The following is an 11,606-nucleotide window of genomic DNA, read 5'->3' as shown; positions in this document are numbered from 1 at the left end:
TATAGCCTGCGCAGTGCATGCGTACGTGCGTGTGTGTGTGTACCCCGGTGTCCAAGACCCCGAAGCTTATCCCCACACTAAGAGGCCCAGGGTCTACGAGAAGCTTCGCGACAGCAATCGAGATCATTCAATGTTCTATATTACTAAACGAAGTGCTCCTTGGTTTCCTGTCCGCTCGTACTCGACTACCCGTAGGGTAATCATAACCATTTCGTCTTCTATATGGACAACAGGTCTCTCTGAGATACGTGATCACTAGAGTCCCAAATTTCAAAACGGACCTGCTTCGAGTCTCGCTCAAGGTCCAACAAGGCCCAGGCAGTCATCAATGACCAGTTCCAGCTCTCCTAGGCGCGTCTTAAGGCCTCGATTCTCATCCTTAAGAATACCCATGACACTCCAAGCCTCCGAGGCGGGAACACCATGGCAATTGCCACACTGGTTTGAATTTCCCGAGTTCGCAGCAAAAGAACTACCCAGGCGGGTTGAAGCAAGTCCCTTCATAACCCGGTCGTATGTTGAGGGTCGCGTCGGCGTGGGCGAACTCGTGACAGTGACAAGATTCTTTTGAATTGTTGGTGTCGGGGTTGGGGCAGCCGTTGGCGTGGACAGTGCAACCTGCGAGAGGTTGGGCGACGGCGCCGCCAGCGTAGATGTGGGAGACTCAACACCTTCTCGGTGCGAGAAGACACTGTCGGTGACGCTCTCGTCCCCGGACTCAAAGCCGGAATCGCTAGTCAGAGTGCCGTGGCTTGCACGCTTGCCGCCTCGGTGGGGGGTTTGGAGCACAAGAGATGGAATGTCGTCCTCCTGGGGGTTAGTAGGCATGGTGCGGTCGCGGCTGCGGGAATCTTCTCTCTGTCGCAGACGTCTCCCCTGCTTGAGTTCCTCGGCCATCGCCTGCATAGCCTTCTCCTGGTCTAGCACCTTAACGGCCATGCCGTCCAACTGTATCTTTAAATGGTTCACACGAGCATGTGTCTCCTCAAGCTCACCCTGCTTCTCATTTCGGTCAGCCAGAGCCTGGTGCATGACGAATGTCCTTTGTTTATAGGCATCTTGCATTCGTTGTAGAATGCTGGTAGCTTGTTCTCGCAGAGCATCGAGTGATTGCTCCCCCGTGGCATCTGGACAAGTAGGGACGGATAAGGCAGCAGAGATGTCGAGATTCAGGAACTCATCATCTGCCGGCTCGGGGGGACTTGTTCTCTGCTCGGCCTGCCGCCGCAGACCAAAAAAGGAGAACCGGCCCGTCCCCGGGACCGAGTTAATGCGTGTGTGTGAGGGTGCCGTAGTGAGACGAGGCGTATCCATTTTGTTCGAATCCAGATGACTGTCAGGGCGCATGGAGACTCCCAAATCGTCTGGATCTGATCTGCTCTGGAACCAGTCCGAAAGTATCCTTGCTCTTGCTTCAAGCTTCTTCTTGGGGAACGTGTCTGTCCAGGAGGGGTTCGAACGGATACGATCGCGGTTGGGATCGAGGTTTTCTTCGAATATAGGGGGTCGAGCAATGTATTCGGTGTTTGACCGACGGTGTGAAGGTAGAGTGGTGAATCGGTTCTTCGATGAGATCACAGGGATGTTTGGGGGCGCAACGGTCTCGTGGGACGAGGCATCGGAATGTAGGGAGATCGAGGTTCGGGAGAGATCAGGAGACATAGTTGGGAGGGAAGGTTGAGACCAAATTCAGATGATTAGAATGCCACGCCGAATCGGAAGTAATGTGTGGCGTGGCTAGTGTGCAAGTGTGCAACGTGCGGTCCTAGAGGAATGGGAATTCCCTTTAGGGGGAGCTCGAGAGATGAAGGACGGGAATTGCCGAGACGAAACAACGGTGATAGATTGATCAAGATCGGAAGGAAATAGTTGCAGGAGTACGAGTTTCACTTGTCACTTGAAGATCGGAGGAGGATTTCCCTTGAAACGTGTAAATAAAGAGGCTGGGGTATGAAATAGTGGTGGCTGAAACTCCGATCCCGCGTCTCCACCGAATCTTCTTCTCCGTCCTATCTTTTCGGTCTCGAGCACGAGCTACACGAGCTGCGCGTCATCGTTTCCCGCTACAAATTCCTCGTCATGCTCCCCACTAACGGCCTCAAGCATTTATCTAATGCTCTCGCCACCCCCGATCAGCTCTCCAGTTCCTCCTCGTCGATCGACGGCGTGCCCTCAGACCTCGAAACATCAATCCGCTGCGCCGGTGCCCAGCTCACACAGGCGGCAGGCGTTCTCCTACATCTGTCCCAGGATGTGATCGCCCAGGCGATTGTAATCTTTACACGCTTCTGGCTGGGAACAGACGGAGGAAGCTTACGAATTTACTCGGCCAAGGTACGTACGCTCCAAGCTTGCGTCCAGGTAAGCTCTTTACTAATTATTTGATCAGGATATCTCGGCCGCATCGCTCTACCTGACAGCCAAGCTTTCTTTCCATCCCACCTCACCACGATCCGTCTTGAACGTTTACACTTTTCTCCTGTCCCAAGGCTCTTCTCCGCTGTGGTTCGTGAACCCCAGCGGGGCCCCCAGACAGCCTCCCGCGACAGATAGCTACATCCTCTCTGAGGGCGGTTACCAGCCGGCCCGGCTGGAGCTCCTTCGAATCGAATCGATCATCCTCAGAACCCTCGGGTTCGACACGCACGTCGCCCTTCCCCACACTATTGCTCTCACCTACTTACAAACCCTGGGTGTGACAAGATCCGCCGTCGCACGTCGAGTCATTAAGCATCTGAACGCCAGTCTGCTATCACCTCAACTTCTCTATGTAACACATCAGCCAAATGCCTTGGCCGTGGCAGCTATCTACCTCGCAACGCGCGAAGAAGGAGTGAAGCTGGTAGATGGGGAATGGTGGGAGGTCTTTGATGTCGATCGAGAAGAACTTGGGTTCCTTGTTGTGGGTATGAGAAGTACAGAAGGCTTCGTGCGGGCTGAGATGGAACGGTGGAGGAACAAGATGATTCCCATGGTGGTAGACGAGGTGGAGGCGGAGATTGAGCGACGGCGGATGATGCAAGAAGGTGAATGATTTTGAGCAGGGTATGGGCAGTTACAGTATTGGACATCAAGTCCTGGATTATCCTCTTGATCCAAGATCCAAGAGAAAGGGAATCCCGATCCTACAAACCCTTAGTGCGGGCTAGAGGCCAGTGGTGGCGGACTGTCAAGAGAAATTGACATCCAAGTCACGAACTGATCACTTGCAAACCCATATTTTGGTCCGCAGACTTCAATGAGCGGGAGTCAGGTGAAAGAAGCTGAAAGGTCAAAAGGCGAGATTTCGACGATGAGCTCACGCGGGGCCGATCATGTGCTCCACCGCTTATCAAGACGCCCACCCACCCCACCTTTAAGCATCGCAACTCTTTCACTCTTACATAGAACACAAACGCAATGAATATCCTACATTCTACTCTATCAACGTGGCGGGACCGTTTGGCCCCTGTCTCTCGCACTTCAACCTTCCGTGCCACTGGCCAGATCACCCCCGAGGAGTTTGTCCTGGCAGGTGATTACCTCGTCTATAAGTTTCCCACATGGTCCTGGGCCGATGCATCCAGCCCTGCAAAGCGTGTCTCCTACCTGCCTGCTGGCAAGCAGTTCCTCGTTACCCGTGGAGTTCCCTGTCACCGACGGCTGAACGACAACTTTGCTGGCGATGCGGGCCATGAAGATGAGATCGTCCGCGACATGCTCTCCGCTGAGGGTGCCGAGGGCGCTGCAAATGCCGATGGAGATGATGGCTGGCTAAGAACAGGAGGAGGTCGTGACCTTGTCGCAGACCGAGATCAGCAGGAGGCCCGCATTCGCGATGTACGGACCGTCGACGAATCCGGGAACCTAGGCGAGCAGGAAGAAGACGAGGAAATCCCAGACATGGAGGATGATGACGATGATGAGGAAGCTATCATCCGCGAGCCGGTTGGTCAGTCAGAGACTACACAGTGAGTATACACCCCTCCTTCTCCCTTCGTCTATCTGCATTCTTGCTGAAAGGACTATCACTAGGCCTCTGCGCACTTATACACTATACATCACATACTCGAATTTCTACCGAACACCCCGCCTCTACCTATCCGGGTACCTATCCCCATCAGAGCCACTCCCCCCGCACCTGATGATGGAGGACATCGTGGGTGACTATAAAGACAAGACCGTGACACTTGAGGATTTCCCTTGGTTCGATGGCAGCGTGAAGATGGCCACTGTTCACCCATGTCGCCACGCTTCCGTCATGAAGACGCTACTAGATCGCGCCGATGCGGCACTCAAATTGCGGCGGGACAAGCTGAAGCAGACGCAGTCACGCGAAGAGGCCAATCGCGTCTTGCAAGCCGATGGAAACAGTGGTCTCGAAGGATTGGTCGATGATACGAAAGGTCTGTCACTCGGGGAGCCCCAGCAGGGACAATCTGGAGATGAGTGGGAGGTGCTTCAACGCGATGAGGAAGAGCAGGTTGCCATTCGAGTGGATCAGTACTTGGTGGTGTTTTTGAAGTTTATTGCCAGCGTGACGCCTGGTATCGAGCATGACTTTACGATGGGAGTTTAATGGGATGGATGCAAGGCAGCCTGGTCTGAATCATAGCCTTAACCTTCGTTCTCCCCTGGAATTCCATACGAAGTTCAGTCGAACAGGGGGTCCGGCTGGACAACGGACAAGCGTCTCCGTGATACGTGATATGCATGACATGACCTGATTTAGCGTGGATTATCTGCTGGAAACACGACCTAGTTTCTTTTGTCCATCTGCTCTACCTTCAATTGCTATTTATCAGGCCGTTATTACTACACAACCCATGTTGCAAGTGCAAAGAAAGACTTTTGTTTATTTTTTTCTATTTTATTTCTATTTTATTTAAAGTCTGATGTGGTGAGACATCACTTTCAGTAGAACGACTTATTGAAGTCACGTATGCAATCCCTCGCGTCACCGAGGTCCGGGGCCCAATTTGACGGGAGATCGTCATCTCTATCGACTAAGCTAGATTTCTGGGAAAGCAATCAAGTTGGCGAAGAATACATTTACTGATCTCCGGGCTCTACGACGTTAAAAGGGCCGTTAGGAGCCACCGGAACAATCCGTAATGCATTTTCGTGAAGACGTAGAAGCAGGATGAATTATGTGTGTTCGGGCATTGAATAAGAGAAATAAAAATTCATTTATAAAATAAAACGGAAAGTGCCTAGCACGCCCGGACTCCCCATTACCAACAAAACCCCAATAACACATAAATCAGTACAAATATAACAAGCGGCTCCTCATATGTCAGCCGAGATACATGTTCCACGTGGGATTGATACGGACCACCGAAATGGTAATCATTAAAATAACATAGAACAGGAAAAAAAGAGTACACAGGTCGAAAGAAGAGTACACAAGTACAGCAAAAGATATACTGTAGATCGATCCGATGGGCCGAGTCAATGTCCAAACGGATCTGCGATCATTTCACCACCTCAGAGATGATTCTAGTAAAAGAGGCCGAGCAGGATGGGGAGCGCAAAGGCCACGAGAGAGCTCGGGGTCAGGGCTGAACCGGCATTGAAAACCGGCATGGCGGAGGGTGAAGGCTTAGCAGAAGGCATAGCTGAAGCAGTGGGCGCAGGCATAGGGTGAGGGATCAGAGGCTTAGAGTAGACGGGAGCGGGAACGGGAATGGGAGCGACAATGGGAGCGACGGTGGGAGCGACGGTGGGAGCCGGCGCCACAGTAGGAGGCATGTAGACGGGGGCCAGCGTGGTGGTGGGAATGACGATGGGAGTGGTGTAGGTAGGGGGAAGGATCACCTGAGCGTAGGTGGTAGTGGTAGGCTCAGCGATGGGCTCGGGGCATGGAACAGCCTGGTACTGATCGTGAGTCCCAGCACCAAAGCGGACTCCAGGTCCACCAGGAATGCCAACATCGTAGCCGGCACCAGCGTCGTGCTCGCCGCTAGGGCCAGGGCCACAGGGACCGTGGTGCTCGCTGTGGACGCCGGCGCCATAGCGGACTCCAGGTCCACCGGGAATACCGACATCGAAGCCGGCGCCAGCATCGTGCTCACTGTTGCCGTTGGTGGGAGCAGCATCAGTGGGAGCAGCATCAGTGGGGGCACCACCGAGAAGAGGAAGTCCGTTCTAGAGTTCAGTGTTAGAATGGGTTGACGGTGCAAGGGCGACCCATGTGGTTCGTTACTTACGAGCTGAGGAGCAGCGAAGACGGAAGCAGGGCCAATAGCCAGAGCGAGGCACAGAGCGGCCGAAATGGAGAAAGTGTTGGAAGGCATCGTGTTGGAGTATGGAGCTCGAAGGAATGAATCCGGGGAGGTATTAAAGAGTGATTATGGAAAGATTGAAAGATTGAAAGATTGACGAGGAGCAAGCTCCGAGAAAAGGCAGAAGAATGATGGACGGTTTAAAGACTGTGATGGTCGAGTGAATGATGGAGAAGAGAATGAGACTGAACTTCATGGCCTTTATGTACTTTTCAGGATGAGACCAAGCAGCATCCGAGCGGTCGTTTAGAGAGCCAAGGGTCAGACAGGAACCAAGTTCGCCTGCAAGGCTACAGAATAGCCCTTGGGTGGCTTTTTTTCTAACTCAACGCCACCAAGGGCCATGATCAGCAAGGTTCCAAAGGGGACGAGCCATGAAGCCTCAGAACGGATCGAAATAGATGAGAGGTCATCTCTTGGGGGATCGAGGTCTCGGCCCATGATTTGGTACGGCGTGATGCTGAACTGGGGCTATGCATAGCATGCAGGTCCCTCCGCGTAAACTCGAAGCTTATGCACGAGCCCGAGCCCGAGCCCGCTATCGTAGCTATCGTAGCTGCAGTGCATTTGGGAAGAGCGCGGAGAAAGGGAACCCCACGTGGCTGAATAAGGAAAGGTTGCAAATCATATGCAAGGGATCGAGGGGCTCTCACACGGGAAATTGCCCCCATCGTAGTGGCCGGTAGGGCGACGTTCTCGGTTGGTCGGATCTGCTGAATTACCCGTTCTAGGACACCTCACACGCAAGTCACACGCAAGTCACACGCAAGTCACACGCAAGGATGTTCAGTGTCCAGGTACCGGAGAGATGCTTTGAGCCTAGAACCCCTCCATGCAAGAAAAAGGACATCGCCCTAGAAGTGAAGACGGGCTGAAACATATTCAAAGATATCTCATCACGTCGTGAGGTGTTTCCGCTGTGAGACACACGCGCGAAAAGAAAAAGAAAAAGAAAAAAAATTTGAAAATGAACGAAGTAGATTGCAAATAAAGTGCAATTCTGAAGAAGATCAAGGCGAAGCCAAACGCCAATGTAGATAGATCACAAACTTTAATGTATATAAATGGAGAAGACGGGTTATCTTCACATCTCACCAATATTCGATAGTCCAAAGGCCGTGCCAAAATTGGTCGACTTTCTAAACTTGAATTCCGGTTCCTGCTCACCCTGTCTAGGCAGTCCCGGTTCAGTCACATCAGGGTCAATTGTTTCGGTTGAAGGGGATAGGATCCGCTTGGCTTGACTGAGAAGAGCCTGGTCCTGGAGTTTCTGATCGAGTGCACTCAGGAACTTGTTGTCATGCTCCTCGTCGTTGGTGAGACCCAAAGGCCCCTTTAGGGCGGGATCATCGGGCAAATCGGGAAAGTAAGACTCGGTGTTCTCCGGCGGTTGATGGATCTGGGTAACCACGGGGGCGAGAGGGATTTCCTCCTCATTGCACGGGGGACCCTCCGCGGGAGAAGCCTCCTTGGTGGACCGTTGGCTTCCATCGGCCTCGATGATCGCCATCGGGGTATGACCAGCATCCTTGAGGAGTCTCACATTGGGCGGCGGAAGTTCGGACAGCTTCAGTTTGAGACTGTTTCGATGTTCCACCTCTGGCCTTGCAGGTGCCGAAGGGGCGGCAGGGGACGTCTCCAGGGGCGACGGTGACGGCGGGGTGATGACACGGGCAACAACACCCGGTGGCAATGCGGTGGACTTGAGAGTGATCCCATCTAGCCTGCTGTCAAGCTTCTCGATCGGCACGGGGACACTAACGGTCATACCAGCATCCACCGCCCGGGATTGAGGAGACAGGGCCGCATCAAGGGACGGAGGGTTATCAGTGGTCGGCGACAGGTGAGTGTTGTCTGGGATCTCTTCATCACGGAAAACCCTCGTCGGTCGCCCTCCTGGACTTGAGCCCTCCCACACCTGAGCCGAATGACAGTCACCAGTGCCTTGGAATTGCGGTGCTCCAAACATGGGCTTGGAAGAAGATGCCGATACACTAGATTGATTCCTTGTGCTTCTTAACGATGACTCCAATTCTGCAATCTTGGCCCTCAAGATTGATCTTTCCTGCCCCCACAGCCGTCTTTCCTGAGCAAAAAGCTCTCTTTCCTGCTCATAATGGGTCCGCTGCTTCTCAAGAAGCTTTCGCGATTGTGCTAAGTAGGTGGTATAGGAGGAGTCCAGGGCAGGACCATTTTCTTCGGGGATATTTTGGATGGGTACAGGCCGGTAATTGGTCGTCTTTGCGGGAGTGTTGGCCGAGAGTGATCGTGTGCGGCGGATAGGTGTTGATGTGGGCGAGAAGCGCACTTCTTTGTAGACGCTTCCGTGGCCGTCTGGCAACCTGTCTGGCAACCCGTCTGGCAACCCGTCTGGCAACTTCATTGTGGATGGCTTCATGGCGTTGACAATGGCTGCGAGATTGCGCTAGGATTCCTTTTACAAGAACCAAGTGGCGGGTTCGGAGTATCGAAAGAGGGGAAAGCGGGTCTGTTCAAGATAAAATCATACAGAGAGGCCGCACGAACAGCGCACCGGAAGCGAAACAAATTAGCTCGAGGCCTGAAGACCACGAAGCTCACTAGTGTGCCCTAAACAATAGTCTAGGCCACAGTCAGAAGAGTATATTCAAAGAGAGCGTGCCACGCAGCTCAGGTGGAACTGCAGGAAACGTACAGGAGGCGGTCAATAACGATGGAGGGTATAAAGAACAGGGGTCGTCCATTCGAACCACCAGCTAAGCGCAGCTCAGTTCATGCGGGACTCCCAGAGAAACTTTGAATATCCGACAGCACCACGCGTCCGCAGACAGTTGGCCAGAGGTGAAGGAGTGTTGGGCAGCCTCAGATCGGGAGTTGTCGAAGGAGCAAAAAGTCCCCGCAGGAGGTTCCTGTGCACGGTTGACAGTTGGGTTAAATATGGGCCCTGTGGAACCGAAGTCTGGCAAACTCCACACGAGATCCCGATGTGTAAAGGTGCGAAATTGCAAAAGAATGATAGGAACAGGTCCGCATTCATATGATTGCAAACAGGATGACGTCAAAGGGATGCGGTTTTCACCCCGGGATTACCCTCAAGAATCTTCCCCCCGCGCTTATCTCGGGTGTGTGACAGGATATGACCGGGGTTTATCATCTGAGCCGTGTGTGTGCGTGCGTTTGTGTGAAATACGAAAACGGATGGTTATGAAATCATCTCGCTGTGAGATGAGATCCCAGCCTCATAATGAAGACCTGGTCACGGGAGCTTTCCCCGCGTTCTCAAGTCTGGGTGAACCGTCGAGCCTTGGAATGCTCCAAGGCTACATACACTATGTAAGTGTGTCATATTAGGCAATTTTTTTTCACGTAGCATGAGGCACTAGTTGGTAAATAGATATATTCTTTGGACCGTGGGACTTTTGGAAAGCTAACAACCTTGGAAATTGCGACCTCATTCAGTCGGTCCGAAACATATATATCCGCTCCATTAGAGACTGCACGATTACTTAAATCACTGGCCCTATCCAGAAAACTTCTCGACGAATAATAGTGCTTAATTCATAATGTTTAACATAATGTTTAAAAACAAGCCAGTCGACGGAAAAGACACAGCCCTGGAGGCATCTAAGAATATATTGTACCCGCCATCATACATGTAACTATCTCCTTGCACAACCAGATTACTACATGTTCAAAAGTCATCTAAAATCACAACCTCATACTCACACACTTGAGCCCGACCACTTGCCGAAAGTGCCGTAGATGCAGTTTTTAAGTACGGTAGTCACCGTTGATCGTCACGTACTCATGGCTGAAATCACAGAACCAGTACACGGCATCTTCACCACCGCAACCGGCAGCGCCCTTCTCACCACCACCAAGGTCAACCTCGATCTCCAGATCTTCGTTTTGCAGGATCACGCTGGCACGCTCCTCATCGACACTCTCGGGCTCGCCGTTGACCAGCAACTTCAGGACCGGGCTGCCATCAACCGGAAGGAAGCTGACGGAGGTACGCTCAGGCACGACGGTGCCATCGCGCACACCCTGAGTATAACCCACGGCGCAGAGAATACGGCCCCAATTGGCATCCTTTCCATACAGAGCAGTCTTGACGAGAGGAGAGCGGGCAATGGTCGAGGCAATCAGACGGGCAGACTCGTAGTCGGGAGAGTTGCGCACGCGCACAGTGACGAACTTGGTCGCGCCCTCGCCGTCACGGACAACAAGCTGCGAAAGCTCCTGAGTAAAATCGGTGAAAATGGCTTGCAGAGCCTCGTAGTCGGCACTAGCCTGAGAACCAGAAGGAGCGCGGACGGTCTCGCCGCCGGCGGCACCATTGGCCAAAACGGCAATAGTGTCGTTGGTGCTGGTGTCACCGTCGATAGAGATCGAGTTAAATGAGCGGTTCACGGAGTGCTTGAGGATTGACTGAAGAGCCGCGGGCTCAACAGCTGCGTCAGTGCACACAACGCCTAGCAGGGTAGCCATGTTCGGGTGGATCATGCCGGCACCTTTGGTCATACCGGCCAGACGGTAAGTAAGATCCGGGGAAGACGGAAGAGTAAAGGTGCGAGAGATAAGCTTAGGGAATGTATCGGTGGTGCAGATAGCGCGGGCAGTGCTCAACCAGGCATCGTGCGTCGAGTCGAGGTTGGCGTAGGCGGTAGGAATGCGGTCGAGGATCTTGCTGATGGGTAGGCTGTTATTTCAATTAGTATAACTTGGTCGCAATACACAAATACACATTTCTTGCAAGCATCACTCACCGTTGTCCAATAACACCGGTACTCATCACAAGCGAGCTATCCTTCTCGGCGCCGCTGCACTCGTCCACTGTCCGGCCCATTTGCACGGCATCTTCGAGACCACCCTTGCCGGTAACGGCATTGGCACAGCCAGAGTTGATAACAACAGCCCGGATGCCCTCTCCCTTGCGGCTCTGCAATGTCTGTCGGCTCACCTGTACCGGCGCAGCCTGGAACTTGTTGGTGGTGAAGACAGCGGCGGCGGAGCATGGCGTCTCGGACGCAATGAGCGCAAGATCGGGGAATCGAGTGTTGGAGGCCTTTACGCCGACATGAGTACCGGAAACCAGGAAGCCTTGGGGGTAGGTGCCGCTGGTAGGAATGTAGCGCTGCTTGGAAGCCGGAATAGCCATGTCCAATGGTGCGGAGTAGCATCGCACCTGGCCCTTGAGCATGCGGGCAAGGGAATTCGCCGCCATTGTAGCGGACTGAGGGTTGGAAACCATGCTGGAAGGGTGTTACGTCTGAATCATTTGGACATGGGGAAGTGGAGGTTATAAAGAGATCTGATAAGGTGAGTCAAACTTAGCCCAAAGGAAAAAAAGATACCCGGTCT

At 53.0% G+C, this 11,606-nt stretch overlaps 6 protein-coding genes across 6 annotated transcripts; 2 read left to right on the top strand and 4 right to left on the bottom strand.

The window, feature by feature from the left end:
* Nucleotides 1-297: 297 nt before the first annotated feature.
* On the bottom strand, nucleotides 298-1,662 carry N7443_004268 (uncharacterized protein; the record flags this gene model as incomplete). Its single annotated transcript, XM_056884324.1, has 1 exon — nucleotides 298-1,662. The coding sequence occupies one exon, from the start codon at nucleotides 1,660-1,662 to the stop codon at nucleotides 298-300; it is 1,365 nt and encodes a 454-aa protein (XP_056742602.1).
* A 417-nt stretch (nucleotides 1,663-2,079) lies between these two features.
* On the top strand, nucleotides 2,080-3,034 carry N7443_004267 (putative cyclin; the record flags this gene model as incomplete). The annotated part of the gene is made up of 2 exons (XM_056884323.1): nucleotides 2,080-2,334; nucleotides 2,390-3,034. The coding sequence occupies 2 exons, from the start codon at nucleotides 2,080-2,082 to the stop codon at nucleotides 3,032-3,034; spliced, it is 900 nt and encodes a 299-aa protein (XP_056742601.1).
* A 365-nt stretch (nucleotides 3,035-3,399) lies between these two features.
* Nucleotides 3,400-4,558, top strand: N7443_004266 (ATG3/ATG10 family protein; the record flags this gene model as incomplete). The annotated part of the gene is made up of 2 exons (XM_056884322.1): nucleotides 3,400-3,950; nucleotides 4,015-4,558. 2 exons carry the CDS (start codon nucleotides 3,400-3,402, stop codon nucleotides 4,556-4,558), a joined length of 1,095 nt encoding a protein of 364 aa, XP_056742600.1.
* Nucleotides 4,559-5,478: 920 nt separating this feature from the next.
* Nucleotides 5,479-6,275, bottom strand: N7443_004265 (putative cell wall protein; the record flags this gene model as incomplete). The annotated part of the gene is made up of 2 exons (XM_056884321.1): nucleotides 5,479-6,126; nucleotides 6,189-6,275. The coding sequence occupies 2 exons, from the start codon at nucleotides 6,273-6,275 to the stop codon at nucleotides 5,479-5,481; spliced, it is 735 nt and encodes a 244-aa protein (XP_056742599.1).
* A 1,072-nt stretch (nucleotides 6,276-7,347) lies between these two features.
* Nucleotides 7,348-8,646, bottom strand: N7443_004264 (uncharacterized protein; the record flags this gene model as incomplete). The annotated part of the gene is made up of 1 exon (XM_056884320.1): nucleotides 7,348-8,646. The coding sequence occupies one exon, from the start codon at nucleotides 8,644-8,646 to the stop codon at nucleotides 7,348-7,350; it is 1,299 nt and encodes a 432-aa protein (XP_056742598.1).
* Nucleotides 8,647-10,013: 1,367 nt separating this feature from the next.
* On the bottom strand, nucleotides 10,014-11,469 carry N7443_004263 (bifunctional ornithine acetyltransferase/N-acetylglutamate synthase; the record flags this gene model as incomplete). Its single annotated transcript, XM_056884319.1, has 2 exons — nucleotides 10,014-10,944; nucleotides 11,012-11,469. The coding sequence occupies 2 exons, from the start codon at nucleotides 11,467-11,469 to the stop codon at nucleotides 10,014-10,016; spliced, it is 1,389 nt and encodes a 462-aa protein (XP_056742597.1).
* Between the last annotated feature and the right edge of the window lie 137 nt (nucleotides 11,470-11,606).

This window comes from Penicillium atrosanguineum (assembly GCF_028827265.1).
Source record: "Penicillium atrosanguineum strain IBT 20685 chromosome Unknown utg000003l_segment0_segment0, whole genome shotgun sequence".
Lineage (NCBI taxonomy): Eukaryota > Fungi > Ascomycota > Eurotiomycetes > Eurotiales > Aspergillaceae > Penicillium > Penicillium atrosanguineum.
This window is presented reverse-complemented; position numbering and strand designations above follow the sequence as displayed.